Source organism: Aotus nancymaae, unplaced genomic scaffold (assembly GCF_030222135.1).
Source record: "Aotus nancymaae isolate 86718 unplaced genomic scaffold, 86718_ANA_hifiasm-v0.15.2.pri h1tg000011l, whole genome shotgun sequence".
Lineage (NCBI taxonomy): Eukaryota > Metazoa > Chordata > Mammalia > Primates > Aotidae > Aotus > Aotus nancymaae.
This window is the reverse complement of record NW_026988422.1, coordinates 45505928-45530194: the sequence shown is the minus strand read 5'-3', so window position 1 is coordinate 45530194 and position 24267 is coordinate 45505928. Positions and strand designations below refer to the sequence as shown.

The 24267-nt window shown below is 35.3% G+C and overlaps 1 protein-coding gene, 1 long non-coding RNA gene and 1 pseudogene across 5 annotated transcripts in view; 2 read left to right on the top strand and 1 right to left on the bottom strand.

Annotated features, from left to right (window-relative positions):
• Positions 1–7437, top strand: part of LOC135274247 (uncharacterized) — a 37381-nt gene extending 29944 nt beyond the window's left edge. Inside the window, exons 2-3 of the long non-coding RNA XR_010342058.1 lie at positions 318–5346; positions 6110–7437. This is a non-coding gene — a long non-coding RNA (uncharacterized LOC135274247). The remainder of the gene's footprint in view (positions 1–317; positions 5347–6109) is intronic.
• Positions 1–24267, bottom strand: part of HIF1A (hypoxia inducible factor 1 subunit alpha) — a 65017-nt gene that overhangs the window by 27153 nt on the left and 13597 nt on the right. For 2 of the 4 annotated variants that reach the window (XM_012439652.2, XM_012439653.2), the window contains exon 2: positions 348–538. In XM_012439652.2, the coding sequence (XP_012295075.2) occupies positions 348–538 (191 nt within the window). Of the gene's footprint in view, positions 1–347; positions 542–24267 lie in introns of all 4 variants that reach the window. The other 2 variants (XM_021675064.2, XM_021675065.2) reach the window with 1 other exon arrangement.
• LOC105708299 (transcription initiation factor TFIID subunit 13-like) lies at positions 5442–6045 on the top strand (annotated as a pseudogene).

The following is a 24267-nucleotide window of genomic DNA, read 5'->3' as shown; positions in this document are numbered from 1 at the left end:
TAAAAAAAAAAAACCCAGTATCTTTTAAATTCCTGACTAAAGCTTTAAAAGCAGGTAATAAAAAGGATGTTATAATAGAAAAGAATTGAGAGTATGTTTAAAAGAATAAAGCAAAACAAATTACAATGCAAAAAGAATGATTATTTCAAAGAATAACTTAACTGATGAGAAAAAAATGAAGTTTGATAAAAATGGCAAGAATTATAGAAAAAATTTTAAAAGTGTACATATCACAACATAATGAGGTATACAAAATTAAAACATTGTGACCACCTTCTAAAAATAATTTCTATTTACTTCTAATTTCTAATCTTCAGGCCTATTTACGCTCTTGTAAAATAACTCACCAGCATCCAGAAGTTTCCTCACACGCAAATAGCTGATGGTAAGTCTCATAACAGAAGCCTTATCAAGATGTGAGCTCACATTATGTGGAAGTGGCAACTGATGAGCAAGCTCATAAAAGACTTCAGATTCTTTACTTCGCCGAGATCTGGCTGCATCTCGAGACTTTTCTTTTCGACGTTCAGAACTTATCCTACTTAACAACAACAAAACAAAACAAAACAAAACGAGAGAGAAAAAAAGTTTGCCTTAGCTTGAATAAAATTTTACATTTCTGCTCATCACAGAAGGATTAGAAGATGCCATTGAATTAAGTTACATCGAGTTTTGTCTACTACATGAATGTCCTTTTATAAAGGACAACTATATAAATTTTGGATTACTGCATACATAAGGAACTCTCACAAGAAGTCCCAAACCAAGCTTTAAACCTTTCGGAAGCAGGTGTTTCTCCCCAGCATGTGTAATTGGAGAGAATGCTTTCATTTTAGGCAAAAACTTGAAAGTAGCTTGTATATCTAAGGCTGTACTTCATAGTCATTCAAAAGTAGTCTCAAAACAGAGAAACCACGATTAAGGCTAGAGAAACTACCTAAAGTTGTACATAATAACTTGAAAATAGGAGTTGTTAGAAGGTAGAACAGTAATAGCTACAAACTGATTTCTACTCAAGTTTCTTTAGACTGCAATACTTTCTCACCCTTTACCTTACCACATGAACAACACTGACAAGAAGCTATAGGAAATGATATTAGCAACTACAAGCCAGTGCAGGTTGCCTCCTCCCTTAGTAGCCTCTTATCGATTACTAGCACAATAGGTGCCAAATAAATGTAGGAATATTGAAGAAAAAAAAAAGCTGTGGCACACACAATACCCAGAATTTAAAGGGATAGGTTAGCAAAAATAAAGGTGTCAATACAATGACATATTTTCAGGGAACTCGTCCAAGAAGAAAGATTTTCATTGTCACGCCAAATAAAACTGTCTTCCTTTGCTTAACTGCCTAGTGACATCTAATAGCTTCTTGAATACCTACAGTTTATTAAAGGCTACCATGTGCCAACATTATCCTGTACTAGGCGCCTAGTTCTCTCAGGACAACCTGTATATAGGTTAAATACTGTCCCTATTTTACAAATGAGGGAACTGGCATTCAATAGGTTAAAAGTAGCCATTATGTAGCAAATAGGATTTGAACTCAGGTGTTTTTTTACTTCAAAGTCTTTGCTCTTCCACGCTGTTTCTCTTCTTAATAGAGAATGCTGCTTCTGCTTCAAACACTCACATGACCCCCTATGCCCCTCAACTCAATCCTGTTAAATCGGTTCTTGGCCAAATGTTAAAAACAACTATTACGATTTAGTGAGCATTGAGCAGTATACTAAATAAGGACTTTTAGCCAGCATTATTTCACTTAATCCTCCTTACATCCCATGAATGAAGTATGTAATTGTCTCCACCTCAAATCTCTGCTTTCAAATGATCAGCAAAGCTGAAAGATCCAACCACAGGAGGAGCATTCTCAAGTAACAGGCACAATTCTCAGCATATGGAACTGTTATGACTCTTTGTTATAATATAACATGAGTTGTATTGTGACAATAGTGATACTTGTTTTAGCACTTACTCAAGTTTGTGTGCTTGTAGGACTTTTATACTTTAATAAGGAATGTAAGCATGTTATTGTAGTAACTGAACTTTGATACAAAAATTTCAACTCAAGCATCTTGATCAATTTAACTTGGGTACCTTGAAAATTAAGGTGAGCTATTAAAAACTATTATCTTCATCTGGTTAGATAGATGGTGACACCATTATCACTTATAACTAGTTATATGAATCTATATGAACTATAACTAGTTATATGAACTTAGGATGTTCTCAATGCTGTACTATTAAAAAAATGAGTCGCCGAGGCTACATGAAAATGCAAAGGCCAGCAGTCTGTAATTTCATTTCACTGCATTGTTCTCTGTAAATGTTTTCAATCTGAATTTAAAAATGTATGACTTGATCTGTATAAGCAAAAAAGTAAAAAAAAAAAAAAAATACAATGTATGACAATAATACTCTAGTATATAATGGAGTTCCATGCACTATTCTCAGGATGAGGAGTGTCTAGCAGGTCCCTATTGGCCTTAACAGAAACTGTTTCCCTCACTTCCTCCCCTACCCGCCTAAAGTGGTAGGTGAGAGGCAGTGATAGCTATGGGAAATAGATTTCTATCTGGTTCAAAAAAGCCTCCAAAATAGAATGATAATCAGTTATCTCATGTTAAACCTGAATATTAGTTCAAATGTCACAATCAGTCCAGGCATTCGTCGTTGCCTAGGCTGGTCTCAAACTCCTAGGCTCAAGCAATCCTCCTGCCTCATCCTCACAAAGGGCTCAAATTACAGGCTTGAGCTATTGTGCCTGGCGAAGGTGTTCAGAATTTTATTAAAAACTTACTATATTTGTTCTGAACCACTCAACTGATGTAAACTACCAATAAATGACTACCCAAATGAAACACCTGATTAAAAATTGAAAAGCTTATAATAGCTGCTATAAGCTTTTAAAGGGTTTCTGATCAAGCTAACTATGGTAATGGAATGTCTCCAGGCCCTCTGAAATACATGTATAGTCCAGAACTTTGAAGATAGCAGTGACTGTCCAAGGAGTGGCAATAAGCATCTAAGACAAATCCATTAGAAATGTGAGGTTAGAAAAAGCACCTAAGGGACAGTATATTTAAAATCTAGTGCAGACTGAAAATAGGAACATGAGACTGAATTTTGGAAGAAAACCAACCTTCAAGAAAACAACTAATATAGACTTGAAAATCCTGTATTAGATGAAGGTGATAAAAATCATTATGTCCTTTATCACACAATGAGTCTAGACATAAACCAATCATTGGATCTATAATAAATATTTAATGGAGAAATTTGTATAATATCCTTCATATGTGACTACTGGAGGTCTTATAACATTTCTAAGTAATCTTAAAGCTTACTTAAAGCTAAAGCTTCCGAAATTCTTAAGAGTTTCAGCATCTGAACTGCCCAGCTTCTTGTCTAGTAGTCACAAGAAGGCTAATTTTATCAGTCTTTTACCACAGAATTACAGTATTGACTAAGAATTATTTCTGTTAGACCAGGGGGTCTAGGTCCCACAGAGATGAACCCTATACTATTTTGTTTTACTGCTTACATTGCACAACAAAATATGTGTAGATCAGAAGGAAATAAGTACATTTTCCACAAGTAAATAAGGTCACTATATTTCTCTAAATGTTATAAATTGCATCTATTTTAAGTACAGATCAAGTCAAGTTCTGCTACTGCATAAGGTACTATTTCAGCTAAGAGTACATTCAAAAGTTTGTTCACGCATATCAATGACTGTTCTAGAACTAATGTTGGAGTATACTACTATTAAAATAGCTGAATCTTTGTGGCACTGTAGTTTTCACATGCTTATTATTTAATATACAGTATTAGACACAAAAATAACAATTATATCTTGATATTATTTTGTATAGGAAATATATTTAGAAAAATAATTTTGAGCCACTGTCTTATTAAGCTTCTTGTGTACAAAGTTCATGAATAAGCAATCGTTGTTTTATAGAGAATGTCTATTATTCTTCAGATTAAGAACAAAATATTTGGTGCTTTGTAGGTTAGTAAAAATGAAAAAAAAAAAGAACGCAAAATAATTGCAGGGATTTAAACTCATCTTTCCATGTTGCACAAAAAGCCTGTTAGCATTCCTAATTGTAAAGGTATGGGACTTCAAGAACTGAAGTTAAGCTGTAACTATTCAAAATGTTAGCAGATTATCAGATTTATTTCTAATAAAGTAAATGTACCTCAATTCTATTATTTGATGAAATAACTCTTTCTGACCTTGAAGGAACAAGTGGGTTTTTATTGTTTTTGCACTTGTGTCAGTATTTCTACAGGACTGATGTTCTGAAGCGAAATTCTATGATATAAAAAAATGTGCTACTGAAAATTTAAAAAATAGGTAATAGCTTTCCAAAAGGTTCTGTGCCCATTTTTGTCTCTGTGAGTTCATGAATGTGTATATCAATTCCCCTATGCACTCTGCAATATTATATATTGTGCATCTTTTTAAGCTTATTAATTTCTGGTCAGCTGATAGGTGAGAATTATATCTCATCATTTTAACTGCCTTGCACTTCTCAGGCCCAAGAAAAATGCAAAAAAAAAATTGCTCATGTTCACTTTTCAGCTGGAATTTTTGACTGCAGTTTTATTTTGATTTTATTTTAGAAGGAGTCTTGCTGTCACCCAGGCTGGAGTACAGTGGCACGATCATGAGCTCACTGCAGCCTCGAAATCGTGGGCTCAAGTGATCCTCTCCCTCCCTACCTTAGCCTCCCAAGCAGCTACAGGCACACGGTACCATGCCCAGCTAATTCTGTTAAATTTTTTTAGAGATGGAATCTATGTTGCCTAGACTGGTCTTGAACTTCTGGGCTAAAGCAATCCTCCTGCCTTGGCCTCCCAAAGTGCTAGGATTATAGGTGTGAGCCACCCAACCTGGCCTTTGCCAGTATTTTAAAATCCAAATACCTATGCATGGTGCTTACTATGTATACAGTGGTATTCTAAACATGTTTCACCTATTATTTCATCTTTATTATCATCACCATGTTACACATAAGGACCCTGGTTAATAGCTTACCCAAAGTTACTCCGTTAATAAACCGTAGAACCTGTATTCCATTCAAGCAGTCTGGTGTCCATGTGATTAACACTAGGCTATGCTGTCTCTCAAAAACTCATCCTAATTACCAAGGCAAGTATTCTTAAGTCTAGGCTATTATTTTAAAGTTTGAAATTTGCCTAGTTCACATACCAAAGATATAAAGAGGGAATTACAGGGGTTGGCTTCAGAATTTAGGACTTAACCTAAGCTATTCAGAGGGACTCAGGACCAGGCTCTTTCTTGGAGTTTGCTTGTAAATCCAAAATCTCGGTTGGGTGTGGTGGCTCACGCCTGTAATCCCAGCACTTTGGGAGGCCGAGGTGGGCAGATCACTTGAGGTCAGGAGTTTGAGACCAGCCTGGCCAACATGGTGAAACCTCATCTCTAAAAAAATAAAAATTGGTGGGTTGGCGGGCTAGTGGGATGGCAGATGAGGAAGAGGACCCTACCTTTGAGGAAGAAAATGAAGAAATTGGAGGAGATGCAGAAGGTGGACAGAGTAAAAGAAAGAGACTTTTTTCTAAAGAATTGCAATGTATGATATATGGCTTTGGGGATGACCAGAATCCTTATACTGAGTCAGTGGATATTCTTGAAGATCTTGTCATACAGTTCATCACTGAAATGACTCACAAGGCAATGTTCATTGGAAGACAAGGTTGAGTACACATTGAAGATATCGTCATCTTGATTCGAAAGGACCCAAGGAAGTTTGTCAGGGTTAAAGACTTGCTTACTATGAATGAAGAATTGAAACGAGCTAGAAAAGCATTTGATGAGGCAAACTATGGATCTTGACACTTTTTGTAGCTTCTGAAAATTACCATCTGGGGCTATCATATATAACAACTGTATATCTTCTAAAGTAAGGTTCTGATATCTAGCCATGTAAATGAAAGATGGAGAAACACAAAGTTTTCAGCCTTTATTTATTTTTATTTTTTAGAGATGGGGTTTCACCGTGTTGGCCAGGCTGGTCTCGAACTCCTGACCTCAGGTGATCCACCCACCTCAGCCTCCCAAAGTCTGGGATTACAGGTGTGAGCCACTGAGCCCAGCCTCAGCCTTTATTTTTATGCCTTTGATTTTAGAGTGATATTGGTGTGTTTAATTACCTGCCTTTGTATTACCATACTTGAATTAATTACTGGGTTTTAATGACCACTCATAAGTCAAAGTACCTTGCAAACCATGCAGTTCCTTCTGACTTTTGACTGTCTAAAGGATAAAGCAGTATTTATGTGTTAGGTATGTTTATGCCCTTGTAAGCTATACTGTAGCTGTTTAATATATGAAATCTAAATAGCATTTTTGACTTGACAGCTCAGACATGTACTTTATGTATTTGGAAGTTTTTAGACAACAACTAGTTTACTGTCTAGTTTATTATTAAACATTATTAAAGGTAATTATTATTAAAGATAATGAACTGGGCTGGCCACTGTGGCTCACGCCTGTAATCCCAGCACTTTGGGAGGCAGAGGCAGGTGGATCACTTGAAGCCAGGAGTTCTAGACCAGCCTGACCAATATAGCAAAACTCTGCCTCTACTAAAAATTCAAAAATTAGCCAGACATGGTGGCACGCACTTATAATCCCAGGCACTTGGGAGGCTGAGGCAGAATTGCTTGAACCCAGGAGGTGGAGATTGCAGCGAGCCGAGATGGCATCACTGCACTTCAGCCTGGGCAATAGAGCGTGAAGGACTCTGTCTCAAAAAAATAAATACAGATAATGAAGTAGTTTGCATTTCTTTTAAAGAGATGATAGAGAAAGTACAGTTTTTTGTAAGAATGTTTATCTTTCTTAAAAGATAATTTGTTTTAATTTTCTTCAGGTAACAAGTTATTTTTATTTAAGAAACTAAGTTTCACGTAAATAATGCTGTGTTGGGAGGCTATTTGAGTTAAAATCTTTTCAGACTTGTAACATCCTGTTAAGTTTTAGGAGAACTTGTTTTCCCAGATTAGATTCAAGCTTCTAAAAATAAATGCTTTCAGTAGCAGGAATGGCACTGCTTAAAAAGCTGATGGCAGGATAAGCATTTGGGTTAATGTTTTATTAACATATTTGTAAGTACTTGTTCATTGTGGAAATGTGTCCTTTGTGGCTAAAGCATAAGTGGCTATGGAAACCATGTTTGTAGTTCTGGATATACAGGTTTTGTGTGTATTTAGTCTATTGTATTAAATTATTGCCCTTAGCTTAAAGTAAGGATTACAATCACATTTAAGTAGATCATTGAATGTTATTGTTTATGAAACTTTTGTGTGCTGCTTATAAACATGATCTATAAATCAGTGCTTGGGAAAAGTTTACTTTCTTAACCTACTAATACAAGAATAAAGTATGAACAATTAAACAGGTTGATGCTTGAAAAATAAATAAATAAAAATTTAAAAAATAAAAATAAAAATCCAAAATAAATCCAAAATCCTAACTGAAAGGCACCTACAATGATGATAGATGCTCTCTGCTCTACTGTCCAGCAGCTCTTCAAAGCAAGGTATCTCCTTCTGGTAATGCCAGTCATTAGGGGGAAAGAATCAAAAGATGGTAATTCAGTCTACCCTATACACTCCCAGTAGACTTTATTTGTACAGAGCAACTCTTTCAATATCTAAGTTCAACATTTTGGTATTTTACTTGCTCAACATTTGTTTGGCAGTCACAGCAACTTCCTTGTTTTTTGTACTCATTTTTAAAGTTCTAACTTGTATTAGGCCAAATTAATGAAGAAAGGCTGAAGTTTTTTAAATATTAAAAACATTTTAGATCTATACCTGAAGCTAATGCACATAATACAATGATGCAGTCTCAGATGAGGTGATTTTCTGAGACTAACTGGTTTTTAAGTGGGAAGGGTTTTGTCCTCCAAAATTTTGTATGATGGTGGCATAAACACTGGAAGGTAACCCTCAAGGTCTAATCCTCAAGGTTTTTAATTTCATCATTTTTCACAGGAAAACAAAAGGAAGATTCACCAAGTTCTTGGTTTGTATTCTGCAGCACATTTGAAGGAATTTTAGGAACTGAAATACCACTAAACAAATAATCAAAAAGTATAACACAATCAGTACTTAGTATAACAACATCTCACATTTCCGTAAGATAATTCAGTTACTGTTCTTTTTCCTTAAATGGCTCTGAGCATTGTTTTGCTGTTTGCGTAAGAATGTTTACTAACCTGAGTGTTTTCACATACTTGGGAAGCTTAGATTTTTGAAGGTTCCAGCAAACATTCAACTTGTATCAGCCTGACATTAAGATATACTCCTTATACACAGCTCTACTCTATATTTCACAATGTGCTCAGTTAATTTACATTGATTCTATTTTTATAAATCTAAATAATCTCTTTATTGTTTTGGAAAAAAACTCTCCAACAGTTTTTTTCCCCGTCTGTTACCACATCACAGCAATCAACAATACACAAGATAACTTCTGTAACCAAATGCGGGGAGGAGGGGTTCTCTCTACCACCAAGTGAGCAATCAATTCTGCAGCAGACGCCAGTTGAGTGTCCTTCAATTCAATTCTAACACTATCTACCTGGAGGCAGTGTCAGATTGAGGGCTCAGTCCCCAAGACTGCCCCTCTCCCCCAATATAAGTTCCAAGTCTAGGCCTCAGAAACTTCTGACCAACAGATTTCAAGTTGGAATTCTCACAAACCCATCTTTGCTGGAGCAGCTGACAGAACTCAGGGATAAATGTTTACCAGTTTATTACAGAGGATATTACTAAGGATACAGATGAAGAGATGTGTAGGGTGAGGTATGGAAGAAAGGATACATCTATCAAGTACCATGCAGTGTGCTAGGTACTAGAAACATAGTGAGAAGTAGAACAGCCCTTGAGCTTAAATAGCCTCCCACTCCTTAGTCTACTGAAATAGTCACCTAATGCTGTATTCCCAAATGCTTGTCCAGCTGCATCATAAAGGACATTCAACATTTCAAATTCCTAGGCCTCACTAGGAATTTGAATCTGTAAATTCTGATTCGGTAGATTTAAGTCAGGATTCCAAAATGGGAGTTTTTAAAAACTCCCAAGATGCGTATGATACATAGGTTTGGGAACTACTAGCTGATCATTATTGCTAACCACTGTTACTCTGCTTTAATTTCTTTCTGGAACCACCACCATAAAGATCCTTCCAAAGTAAAGAAATCTGGTATTATGTTCTGATTAAAATCCCACTAAATGTACACAGGACAAGGTCTAATTATTTTAAAAGGAAGCCCTCCCTTACTTAGTTTCCTGCCCATCTCTCTATCCTCATCATTTCCCACATTCTTCAGCCACATTGTAGTTACTCAAAAACACCATACTATTTCCTTTCTGGTTAAATTACTCTACTTCTTCTGCCTGGGGGTACCCTACCCAATATGTGGCTTGGTAAATTTATGAGAGAAACTTTTAAAGATTTAACTCAAACATCATTTTGTTTCTGGGTTTTTTTTTTTCTGTCTTCCAAAACTGGCCCTCTCTGGTAGAACTGATCACTCTAGTTATTTGGCCATATTAATCTTCTTCTACAACTCTTAAAGATTCTTGGGGGCAGGAAACTGTCACACATTCATCTTTGTCTTCTCAGTAGGGATGTGCGTATATTTGACTTTGGTGTTAGTATCTGGCCCAAATCTGCTATGACTTTGATTTTAGGCAATGGAAAAGTTGACTGTCCTTTCAACATTCTTTTGAGAATCCCTGACTTGTTCTTTATTAGTGCTCCTATTATTATGTCAATTATAATAATTAAGAAACATATCAATGCTAGTACTATAAACCAGACATACTATTTGAATTTACTACAATTATCTGGATATGCATTTTCAAATATAAGCAAGCATACTAGATATAAATTTCAGTGAAAACTTTATATTCTTTATCTCCCTGTTTCTTTGCACCCCTGATCTTTTCCTGTAACAGCAACTAGAATAATCCTTTTAACAAGAAATCAAGTCATATCACTCCTCTCTGCTTAAAATGGTGTTTGCCTCAGAGTAAAAGCCAAAGCGCTTCCAATAGTCCATATGGGCCACCACAATGGCTTCATTACCTCTTTAATCTCATCTTCTACCACTTTGCACCCTTTGCTCATTCTGTTCTAGGCATACTAGTCTCCTTACTAGTCTCCTTACTTAAAACACTTCAAACACACTGTCTCCTAGGGCCTTTGCACTAGTTGTCCCCCTTGCCTGGACTACTGCTACCCTAAATACCTGAGGCTTGCTTTTCCACCCTTTTCAAGCCTTTTCCCCAGTCTCAACCTTCACTGAGTTGAGATTCCCTGATTACTGCCTCCATCTTGGTCCTCTTGTCCTGCTCTATTTTTATGAAAACCTAAGTGTGTATCTTACTTGCTTATTTTATTTGCTACCCCACCAATCCAAGCCTACAATGGAAAGTGTTCCAGAAAGGCAAGGACTTTTGTCTATTTTGTTCAATGATACATCGCAAGCACCTATAACAGTTTCTGACACATAAGAAGTATTCAGTTATGTGCTAGCTGAATGTACGAATTAGTAAGTTGAGATTCGATCACTCAGTTGAAGTATAAATGTATATTTCTGCAAGAATAAATGCTACAGTAACTGATTATGACAGTTAATTTTGTGTACAAAAACAACAATTTATTCATCTAGCCAAGTTCCTGGCACAGAAAAGCAGCTTAGTAACTGTTAATAAATGAATCATGGAATAAATGTGAACATAGGCATTAGCCATAAGGTAAATATCAGAGCCAACAGTGTCATTTTCCTGAAGGAAAAAAAAAAAACCCAGCTACTAATTACAACAATCATCCACCAGTATAACAATGAATATAGCATCACCATAAACCAAGGCAAATAAGTGATCTTGCCAGGAAAGAGATTTAGAGGTGTAAGGAAGAGCTGAGAAACTAGAATACCAATTTGCTGAAAAGAAGTTCAATATTTAAGATTAGTTCCCTTATTTTTTTAATCTATACTCATAACTGTTACTGTTTTGCCCTAAGCTAATGTGGTCAGGAAAATGTATGAGTTGTAGTTAATGTTCTTAACCAATGAAATTATTAGCCAGGTATAGTGGTGCACTCCTGTAGTCCCAGCTACTCAGGAGGTTGAGGCAGGAGGATTGAGCCCAGGAGTACAAGGCTGCAGTGAGCTGTGATCGCACCACTGCACTCCAGACAGACCAAGACCCTGTCTCAAAAAAAAAAAAAAAAAAAAAAAAAGACAAGAAAGAAAGAAAAAGAAAGGAACATTTAAATATCTTTATGTCTTCCAAAATCATTTACTAACTTTGGTTTCCACAGTCTTTTTTAAGAAAGTGCTGTCATGAGTTTTCATTAAGTTGATACCTAATCCTACTGGCAATTGTTGCAAAACCAGAATACTTAAAACTTCACATTTAATTTTTAAAAACACTATCTCTATTTAATGGAAAAAATAGCAAAAACTTGACATTTCAAATTAAATATAAATTACATTTTCAAGACAGCTAACAATCTATTATTTTATCTGGGAAAATGTCTTTTTAATTCTAATCAATAAACTTTAAAAATAAACCTTTAGGATATCTATATGCTAGAGAATGTTATTGATTTATTCAACCAATATTTCTTGATCACATTCTATGAGCCTAACACTATTCCCAGAACAGGACACGGTGCAATAAACAAAACAGACCAAGCCCCTACCTCCATGGAGGTTATGTTATGGAACAAATGTATTTTTACACTGCTTACTGTTATCTAGCAGTATTTACCAGGGTCAATACCTAACTGACAAAACAGTAGTCACAGAAATTGTCTTTCCATTAAACCAGCTACCATAAAATTTCAGGATAAAAGCAAAGTCTACAAAAATTAATCTTTGTTTATACTAGATGCTACAATATAGTATTATATGAAAAGAGCAGGCTATACAAAAAATTGAGTATGAATCCACTCCTATGTGTAATGTATGTGAATAAATATAAACATATGTAGCTATACATAAATAACTCATAGATGCACAGATAAAACCAGAATACAGTGATATACAGTGTTAGCAAAGTTTAAAAATATTGACTAGTTTCAAGGTGTCAGGGTCACACATTTTTTGTAATTTATTTTAACAAAAATTCACCACGAACTGACACTATCTGCTTTGTCAAAAAACTCTGAAAGAAGTAGTGATTTAATTTGAACCATCATATTTCTTTGTAGTAAAGGTAAGTATATCCCACTGTATATCCTAAAGTACAGACTGAATAGGCAATGTAATTCAGTATCTTCAGCTTCTCATGCTACCCTAATTTTCAAATCTTGAAAATTCTGCATTTTATAATTAATCTGAAATTCAAAAAAAACAGATGAAATGGTTTGTTTCCGAAGAAAAACATTCATAATGCATACACTTATTTTTTCAAAGCAACTAAATTTCGTCTTAAATCATTATCTGAATGGCACAGCAACATCTCTCTTAAATATCCACAATTAAAGATGGATTATTCACCTTCCAATAACCTCACCAAAATGCTTATTTTTAAATGTGATTTTCTAATGCTGCAGTGCAAAATCCAGGGGGAAAAGTATCACTATTTTAAATTGGAGGGATCATTCTGAAAATGAAATCGATATGACATCTGAAATAGCAGTAATGTGTAAATTTTTCATTTACATGTTAAATTTATTAAGTAGCTAATACTTTTTCATGTGTTTACATTAATGTGTATTGAAATATTGTTTGTAAAAAGAATGTGCTTTTTGTTTTTAGAATATTCCTGACCAGTGATAGAAATAAAATCTTTCCTGGTCCAAAATTGGTGTTGATCCTCTCAACAAATCTTTGAGCCCTGATTATATATAAGGTATTGTGCTAGATAATTGAAACAACAAAAATGTGTATGTGAAGGTTTTACTCTAAGATGAAGGTTCTCAAACATCAGTTTGCATCACAGTCCCCTGGAGGAATTCTCAAAACACACAATGCTGAGCCTTACACCCAGAGTTTCTGATTCAAGAAGTCTGAATGGAGCCTGAGAATCTGCATTTCTAACAAGTGAGTAGGTGTTACAGATGATGATGATCTGGGGACCACTGAGCCCCTTTTCTCTAAGAAAATACTTACGTGTTCTTCAAAAATGCCTAAAGAAGTAAAAGAGCAACACTCACAACTAGTTTGTTACATACTTTTCTCTTTTAAAAAACCTACCTAAATGCTTTACAAATACAGGAAATATATCCAACTCCTAAGACATTAATACTACCACATACTTAGAACCTAGTAATTATAAAATACACTAACTACACTGACTAGACTATTCAATGGTTGACCTGTGGTGTATATCACAATCATCAATAGAACTCTCTCCCCCACCTCACCCAAGATACACAAGGCCAAATCCCAACACTGGAAATTAAAATTATAGGCTTGCCTTCTCTGTTTAAAAAATAATCTCAACATAATCCTGATGAGCACTCTTAGCTGTTTAAAGTCTATGTTTCACCTGTGAGTGCTTGTAAAATTTACAGATCCCTGAGTTCCATCCCAAAATTACCAAATCAGAATCTCTGGGGAGGGGGTCCCTGGGAATCCATAAAGCAACTAAACACTAAGGTGATTAAACCACAGAAGTTTGGGAAACATTAGCAGGTCTTAAAGCAAAAGCTTAACAAGTAGGCCAGCAAATTTTGAAAAGTGAGAAAAATTTACTTTTAGCTATAACTGAATACACATCCTATAACAAACCATGTTTGTCAGGCAAAACACTGAATACAGTGGGTTTGGCAATACTATGTAAAGCAAGGTACAATTGCTAAGAATAGGAAGTTTGCAGTAAAACTCAATGATAAGCCAGCAAGAACAAGTGCGTGGTTAACAAAACACACAATAACTTCACCTTAAACATATGTGTGTGTAGGGTTCAATGATGACCTAATGAAGAATGTGATAACTGAATTTGTTTTCAGTTCTCTGAAACATTTTTTAAAGTCACCTATTAATACCTCCATGAATGCCACAAACATTCAAGAGTTAAGAATCACTGTCCATGGTTAAGAGCTGTGTATCACTGACTTTCCCTAAATTACCTACTCTATCACTCTTTTCACTTTGTATTGCCTCCGTCTCAGGTGTAAAGCCTTTTCTGTTTCCCTTATTTATATGCTCTCAGATGGTAAAAGATCTAAGACTAGAACCTAAGAAGGTCAGTGACCCTAAACTTTGCATGTATTCAGAAGAATGAGTCCTTGAAATAATTATTTGCTTAAATACAATAGAAGATGGATAAATTATAATAATAAAGTACTTACATAACAGGAAAAAACAAATGTATTAAATAAGGGTATACAATAGAAAGCATACCCTAAAGCCTTCTTCTATTTAATATTTAGCTCTAAACCTTGACCATGATGAAGATTCTGGGAACGATGACAAAGGAGCAGCTCTCCTAAAGCAGGAGTCTCTGTTTTCCAACTATACTAATCCATCCTATCCAATATTACCAAACAAATTTTCTCAAGTGACCTTCTGATCCTGTTTCTTTGCTTTTAGAAAGGGTTAGGTAACAACGCTATTAGTGTATGGCAGATCTCGGATTCCCCTCGAGAATCTCCACCCTTTTCCCCATTTTAATATGAAGCCCTATTTTTAATATGGCCTATGCCTTTCCACAAATCAGATGCTCAATATATAATTTTTAAATTAAAAGATTCAAGAAATTTGGGACTATTTTTTAAGAATAGAAGGAAGAAACATGATAGCTACCCTCAGATAATTTGAAAAAGATGTCACACAAAAGGCATATCTGGTAACTTATGCAACTCAAGGGAGTAATAGGCCAGATGCAGTGGCTCACGCCTGTTATCCCGGCACTTTAGGAGGCTGAAGCGGATGGATCACCAGGTCAGGAGTTCAAGACCAGCCTGGCCAAGGAAACTCTGTCTCTACTAAAAATACAAAAATTAGCTGGGCTTGGTGATGGGTGCCTGTAATCCCACCCACTCAGGAGGCTGAGACAGAGAAATGCTTGAACTTGGGAGGTGGAGGTTGCAGTGAGCCGAGATCGGGCCACTGCACTCCAGCCTGGGCAACAGAGCGAGACTCTGTCTTAGAAAAAAAAAAAGAGAGTAATAAATAGGAATTAAAACATGGCAGTGCTTTGTTTAATAGAGTTAAAGCAGTATTGAAGTTACATTCTATAAGAATTTTAAAACTGTTTTCATTTTGGTGGTAACGTAAAAAAAGGCATATTCTACATCATCTAAATGATCTTTCCACAGTTCTGTATACTTGCTTCAAGCCTTCTGTGTTTGAGGCTGCATTTGTTCATGATCAAACTGTTACCAAATGACCACTAAAAGGAACAGAGTTACGTTATTTAGTGCAGTATATATTCAGACTGAGGTCACTGGGAACATCTCAAAAGTTTGATTACTTTGCTCCAAAAGAGATCTGAACATTAATCCTGTGTTAAGAACCACAGGGGTAAAAAAGAAAATGAGTAGACTGTCTTTGGAGAATTTGTGTGTGCGTGTGTGTGTGTCTCTACGAAAATTCTAAAAGCAGACTGGCCAATGCTCCTGTGGTGGTTGATATTAAACAACAAAACTTAAACCCAAGAGTCAGTACTTTGCAAGAACCTCAAACCTTAAAGTGCATTGAACTAAAACTTTAAAACTGTAATACGCTATGAATGAATAAATGAACATCAAAAATTGAATGTTTAATTGTGGTCGGAGCCATCAGCAACTCAATGCTGTACTTAATAAATCAGCTGCACAAATACCTGTTGAATAAATAAATGCACAATAATCTGTTATAGGATGTAGTATAATAGTTAGGTGCCTGAGTCATCATGGTTAAGGACTCAAGAAATTTTTTGAACCATTGAAATAAGTCAAATTATCCAAGAAAATATTCCTTCCTTCATTCACAGTGAAGGCTATGACTATTTGTTTGACACTATAACCATTCAAATATTGAACTATTACTTAGCTACAAAGGCAGGTAATTTCCAACTTTCCTCTGCTAACAAGTTAAAAAACATTTAATGAGATTCTGGACACAAAGAACATGGAAATGTAGGCTTTCTTAATTTTCCCTCCTTTAACATCCCAAATAAATAGCTTTGAGAGTATTTTTCTTCCTTTAGTATTACCAATACCGAAAATTATTTTAAAATAACGGTGGTGCATGGTGGCTCACGCCTATAATCCCAGCACTTTGGGAGGCCGAGGCAAGCAGATCACAAGGTCAAGAGATCGAGACCATCCTGGCCAACATGGTGAAACCATGTCTCTACAAAAAAATACAAAAATTAGCTGGGTGTGGTGGTGCACACCTGTAGTCCTAGCTACTCAGGAGGCTAAGATAGGAGAATCGCTTGAACCCAGGAGGCAGAGGTTACAGTAAGCTGAGATCACACCACTGTAATCCAATGTGGTAACAGAGTGAGACTCTCTCCAAAAAAAAAAAAAAAAAAACCAGTAACATGTCTATATATAAACCAGTGTTTTAGTCTGCAAAGGCTAGATTTTCCTGGAAAAAAAAAAAAACAACAACAACAAAGTAAAGGAAAAGCCTCAGTAACTATTCTACCACTACTGTTTATTCACTGGTGGTAAATAGCCTTCATCAAATTATCCCAAAGAAGGCTTGAGTAATTCTAAACAATGTTGAAAACAACATAACAAATATAATATTATGAATACAAGGATAGCTTCTACTTAATTAAGCCCTTACTTTGTGCCAAGAGCTGTTCTGAGTGTTTCACATGAGTTGATGGATCATTTCATTCTCATAAATCCTATAAGGCAATTATTCTTATCCCAATAGAGCAACTTGTGTAAGATCACACAGCTGTACTAGTAATCCCAGCTGTGTGATCTTAAACAAGATCACCTTTTTCTTAAGATAAGATGAAAACCCTAACCCATAGAAGAAATACTCAGCTTCCCAAAAGTCATGATAAGAACAGTTTTCTACACTTGGCAGAAAACTATAGAATATGAATTCACATGATGTACAACCAAACTCATTGACCATTAATTACAATGGTAGCACTGATCAAGAGTCCTGTGTATAATAAGATGATGATAATTTACAAGAAGACAATCAAATTCACTACAATAGAACATATTTGACTCATGTAATCAGGGAACTCCATTCACATGGCTAATAATGAATAGTCCAAGTAGGGCAAACTGGCATTTTTCCAGAGGACTAATATATAGGCACTAGAAGACAGAAGGGGTTTCTTTACATTTTTTTAAGTTACAAATTGTACGGATGCAGGTATGGGGATGCTAGCTATCTTCTTTCATACCATAGACAGCCTGTCAGTGGCAGAATAAGGCCAGCATGCAAAGAGCAAAGGAATACAAGCCAAGTAATATTAAAGAGAAAAGTCAGGGATTACACTCTGAGATAATTTTTTTTTTTTTTTTTAGAGGGAATGTTGCTCTGTCGCCCAGGCTGGAGTGCAGCAGCATGATCTCGGCTCACTGCAACCTCCGCCTCCCAGGTTCAAGCAATTCTCCTGCCTCAGCCTCCTGAGTAGCTGGGATTACAGGCATGCATCACCATGTCCAGCTAGTTTTTGTATTTTTAATAGAGACAGGGTTTTACCATGTTGGGTCAGGCTGGTCTCGAACCCCTGACCTCGTGATCCACCACTTCGGCCTCCCACACTGCTGGGATTATAGGCATGAGCTACTGCACCCAGACACTCTGAGATCATTTGAGACTCTAGATTTGTCTTTTAAACCAAAGCTAGATTGTGTTAGCCAATAACTGCATTTTCCCCTCTTAAACTAGCTTGAGTTATATTTTGTTACTTGCAATAAAAAGAATACTAATATACTTCTCAAATTGCCAGTGCTTCAAGTTTAAAACTTTAATGATAATGAAGTTCAAGAAATTACACTCTAACATACAACTAGGTCAAACTTTCTATAGGAAAAACAGGCAATTGTATTGAAAGCTTTAAAATGGTCATTTTTTTGACTCTGTAATTCTACTTTAAATTTATTATTAAGAAAGAACCATGGGGGTGGGAGGCTGAGGTGGGAGAATCGCTTGAACCCAGGAGGCGGAGTTTGCAATGAGCAGAGATTGTAACACTGCACTCCAGCCTGGGCAACAGAGACTCCATCTCAAAACAACAACAAAAAGAACCATGGGCCCGGCAGTGTGGCTCACACCTGTAATCCCTGCACTTTGGGAGGCCAAAGCAGGAGGATTACTTCAGCCCAAGAGTCTGAGACCAGCCTGGGCAACATACAAAACCCCAGTCTCTATTTATAAAAAATTAATTGAAAAAAGAACCATGAATAAAGGCTATTAATCATAACACTATTTATAATAGAGGAACATTAGATTCAATCTAAGTGTTCCAAATAGGGGAATGATGGGACCTTTAATGCGATACCATTCAGCCTTTAAAAATATTGTAAAATATATAATGCCAATCTAATAATACTTAAATGTTTACTACAATGTGGTAAACATTTCTTTGTTTGTTTGTTTCTTTTTTTTAAGATGGGGTTTCACCATGATGGCCAGGCTGGTCTTGAACTCCTGACCTCAGGTGATCCACTCACCTCAGCCTCCCAAAGTGCTAGGATTACAGGCGTGAGCCACAGCGCCCGGCCGGTAAACATTTCTAGTTAACCCTTACAATAATCCAATGTAAATAAATTCGTCCTATTATTTATTTCCTCAAAGAATTGCAAAAATCTGAGAAAAACAGTGTAATAAAATAGTCTTACAAATTTTCTGATGAATGTGTTCATCATATCCTTTTTGGAGAACAGGTTTAATAAAAAGGTAATAATGGTAAAATAGACTATGTCCAAAATCTAGAGAGTATTAAGAGCCATATACTATGTTAAGTACGCATCACTAATATTATCTAATGTAACCATCACCACAATCCTACAAAATTCTAAGACTCCCCTGCTACTAATTAGATGGAAAAAAAATGTAGATGTAAATTTTTAAAAGTAGGTTAAAAACAGTACTCATTCCCTAATCCTACATTATTAACATACATATGTAAACACAGAAATGAGAGAGAAATAGTAGACAGTGGTCTCTAGATAGTGAAATAGCAGGTGAGTTTTATTTCTTTGTGTACCTGTGTAGCTTTTAAATTTTTTCCTCCAAAATGTTTAAATTTCATTAAACATTAAAATAGTTTAGCCAAATCAAATGACTGTAAACACACTCAGGGAACTCCTATTTAAATACCATTCTATTATAAAGCAAAGAGAATAAGCAAGCCCCAACCTTATTATAAAGTAATAGAATTTAAATATCTGTATCAAAAAAAGTCAAAGACGATTCCATAACTTTTTTCTTACCAATCAATGAATCTCAGAGACAGAACTAAACAATTAAAAACTTATTTTTAATTTTTTTAATTAAGGGAGAGTATTAAAGGAAATATAGGTGAAGTGAAACACAAAGAAAAATTAAGGGGAAACAAGAAAAGGCTGAGATATAGGAGTGAAATGGTTAAAAGAAATAGGTACGTCAGCCTGGGCAAGACGACACAAAAGTTATGATAAACTCAGAGCTGGTCTGATATAAAGATCCTACGGTATGTTCTACCCTGGACATGGAGTTCAGCTCATGATTTGCATGGAGATAACATAATCAAAGCAGAAGGACACATCACTTCAGCAGTTGTTTCAGACACTTTTCCTTATCTCCAAACTTCAGATACCTATAAAATGGGTCTGAAAATAAGTATCTCATGTTTTCAAGCAGTCGTATGTAGTCTTCGTGGCATTCAAAACAGTTTAAGTTATGGTATATACTTAAAGAAACTTTTTAATAGACTCCAGAGATTTCTAAGCTTACTATCATCTAGGGCCACCTTTACCAACTGTAATTTATTGTCAGTAATGAATTTGATCTCTAGCTAAAGATCATCAATTATGCTTCCAATTATAACTTCAACATTAAACAAATTGTAAGACTTGGAAGCTCAACATTAGGAGGAATCATAATTTTGTGTTAGATATCAAATGATTCATTTGCAATACTTAAAGCATTCACATATTCTTCAAAAAGATATTCTCAAAATTGCATGTTATTTATTTCAAGAAGAAGGGGAAAAAATCAGTGGATCTAAACACTTAATATTAATAATGGTCCTTAGATGTAAGAATGATTGTTAAAAGAAAATGCTTAAAGGCCGTATAAGCTTCAAAATAATGCTAATAATGTTAGCCTCTATTAAGTAGTTCTTATAATAGTTTTATATGCCAAATTTCTCATATTTATATTAAGCCAAAGCCTTGGTATCCTATGATAAACTAATATTCACAATTAAATGCCCTCTAAAAGTAAATGAAACTACTAAGAAGTCATCTAAAATTAAACTATATATCAAAAACCATAATATTTAGCCTTTGCATTCCTGACTATGAACTAAGAACTTTACATAGCGTACAGTAGAAAAATTTAGAAACATAATTGTGTAACACAAGGAAACTAAATATCAAAGATAACAATATCAAACACTTTTATACATATATTTGCTAGACACTGTTCTAAGTGCTTTACACGTATTTATGAGGCAGTTACAAGACAAGAAAACTAAAGCACAGAGAAGTTAGATCACACTAGATAGTAATATAATTGAGATTCAAATCTAGGCAGTCTACTAACTTTAGTGTTTTTAACCACGAGAAATACTGCCTCTATAATGACTCTAAACTATATAAGGTAATAGAGTATGTAATTAAAATACTACTTGAAAACATGTAAAGGTAGGAAATGCCTATAATAAGTGAAAAAGCAGGATATTAAAGTATGCCAAGCAGCATAACTTTAGCTAAAGAAAACAGATGCATGTGCACATATGAAAATATATGGAAGAAATACACTAAAATATTAACACTGGTTACCTCTAAATGGTAGAATTATGAGCACATTTTTTTCTGCATGCTTTTTGTATTTTCCTAACTAGTTAAGTACTGCTAAGATTTTGAATAGTTTAAGCTTATACATTTATATATTCAGGGACATTCATCATGCCTTGTTGATAACAGCAATATATTAGAAACATCCTAAATGTCTATCAGTTGGGAATAAATAACTGTACATCCATGCTAAAGAGTATTATGTTGTAAAGAGAATGAAGTACCTCTTGTACCAGCAAAGAAAGATAACCAAGATAGAATGTTAAAGAAAAAAAGATAAAATTAAGTAATGTAAATAAAACACTCAGAATCAGGCAGAATATGTACTTAATTTGTAAATGCAGAGAAAAGGGTCTATGAGAGACACTAAATTAGAGTGATTTCTTGAACAAGCTGGTAGTGGTGAAGGAGACGGAGTTTCTTCTCTTTACTTATCTATAACAGTTTTTATAGTGAGAACAGATATATGTATTATTTGTACTTTTTTTCAAAAAAATATTTCTTAGTAAGGCAATCTTAAACTCATTTTTATAGACATTACAAACACAGATCACATCCTCTTAAAAGGGCTGGAGTGCAGTCAGTCCATAAGAAACCTGAAGGACAGATCTGAAGAGTATCTAAAGTATCTGAGAAATTCTGCAGCGTCCTTACTTTACCACAATACCTTTATGGAATACCTTCTGTAAGGCTGTAAACAGGCCACAACAGTTTAATTCATAGTCTGTAACACTAAAATTATATTTAAATTTGTCTGTTCCACGGCTCAATCTTCCATTAGATTATGAATTTTTTGAAGGCTGTTTCTATCTTAGTTATTGTTATAGCCCTAGCACCAAGTACCTGCATAACAGCTATCATTTATATTATGTTTATGTGTGATATACCGTTAAGTGACACACACTCTCTCTCCCCCCCTACTCCTTTCTCGCTCTCTCTTTATCCTTACAACACAGAAAAGCAAGGCACAGAAAAGTTAAGTATTTTACCCCGTGGTACGCAGTGGAATTTCTGGCATTCAGGTTCTAGAAAGTGTTCTCTTAACTACTATGATACACACACACACACACACACACACACACACACACACAAATTTAATAAATGTTTGCTAAAGATGAAACAAGGAGAAAAATACTTTCCACACATTTACCTAGCTGATTTTCTACAGCCACATACAGAAGTCTCTCTTAGTAAACTTTTTGTACTCAGTGTTCCAAATATATAGAATTAAAAGGCACTAACTTTTTATATACCTTGAAATATAGGACACTGAGTTACTTTCAAGGTAGAGTATTTGTTACATAGCTGTGTTTATTAACAAAATATGTTTTCAAGTCTACTTCTAATAGATACTGTAAATATAAAAAAAAAGGTACTAAAAATTAAAATTCGAGATTCAAGGAAGTTCTTCTTTTTTTTTTTTGTTTTTTGAGATGGAGTTTCGCTCTTGTAGCCCAGGCTGGAGTGCAATGGCGTGATCTCGGTTCAATGCAATCTCCGTCTCCCCGGTTCAAGTCATTCTCCTGCCTCAGCCTCCCAAGTAGCTGGGATTACAGGTGCCTGCCACCACGCCTGGCTAATTTTTGAATTTTTAGTAGAGATGGCTTTCTCCATGTTGGCCAGGCTGGTCTCAAACTCTCTGATCTCAAACTCTCTGTTCTCAGGTGATCCGTCCACCTTGGCCTCTCAAAGTGCTGGAATTATATGCATGAGCTACCATGCCTGAAAGTTCTAGTGTAGAATAAGAAATTCCCAAGTTTAAGAAATATTCCTATGAAAAGTAGGACACAGGAGTAGAGTGGACAATGATAACTTCTAAAGAAACCTTTTAAAAAACTTAAAATGTTTTTCTGCATTCTCTTTGTTCAATTATTCATTGTTTCATTTGTTAATTCAAATACTTATTAAGAGCTCACTGTGTACAGCATGTACCAGTGTTCATACCACAAATTTCTTTTTCTACTGTTTTGAAACAGAGTCTTGCTCTTTTGCCCAGGCTGGAGTGCAGTGGTGTGATCTTGGTTCACTGCAACCCATGCCTTCCGGGTTCAAGCAATTCTCCTGTCTCAGTCTCCCAAGTAGCTAGGATTACTGGCACCCACCACCATGCCCCGGCTAATTTTTTTGTATTTCTAGTAGAGATGGGGCTTTCACCATGTTGGCCAGGCTGGTCTCAAACTCCTGATCTCAGGTTATCCACAGCGCCAAGCCCACCGATTTCAAATTCAGTCTATTTGGGATTTTGTCCATTGAAACATATCCAGTTTTATAATGGAAAGGGGGAGAGTAGAAATCATTTTAAAGAAATATGCTTAGCATCTGAATTTACAAGACTTATAAGAACAGAAACATATCCAAACCTTCAAAGACTTCAACTTTCCCCTTTAAACCTTATGTTTACTTTTAACCACAGTATTTTTCAGTTGGAAAAATAAATCCTCCCAAACTACTTGGGGAAAAAAAAGGGGGGAACACAAGGGACCTGTCCTTAAGGAGTGAAAATTGCAATATTAAATACTAGACACTTTCAAATTAATTTGCCTAAATATATTGTGACTTTTCAAGCAAGTAAAGAACTATAGTAAGCTATGTTCCATCACTACATTTTCCCATTTGCAAGACAATAAATTTTCAAAATCATACACTGAAATAATCTTCATGGCTAAAACTGTAACCAAGTGAAATTTTAAAATAAAAAAACACTAATAACTAACAATTGAGATCACCAGAACAGCTGAAAGCTAACATCCTGCAAACAGTTTTTAATAAAAATACATTATTTCAATTATTGTTTTAAATCTTTGAGAACAAATTTCCTAATTAATTGGCTTTATCAACAATAGAACAGGTGTACACTATTTTACCCAAAAAGTATTTCTGTGAAAAAGTACTGGCAGACCAAATCTAAGTAACTAGAAAAATTTAATTCTCATTTTAGAGGTATTTAATCTTCTTTCTGTTAAAGCTTCCACTGGCAAACTGAAGTTAGCTTTCAGTTGGTTAATTACCCATAAACAAGCCCTTAAAAACAATCACCTCAACATATTAGATGGCTACTATGGAGATAGAGGGAGATAGAGAGAGAGAGAGAGAGAGAAAGAGAGAGAGAGAGAGTGTTTAGAAGGATGTGGAGAAATAGGAACCCTTGTGCGCTGTTGGTAGGAATGTAAACTGGTACGACTGCTATAGAAAACAATAAGGTGGTTCCTTGAAAATTAAAAAGGGTTACCATATGATCCAGCATCCCTCTTCTGGATATATAACCAAAAGAAGTGAAAGCTTCAAAGAGA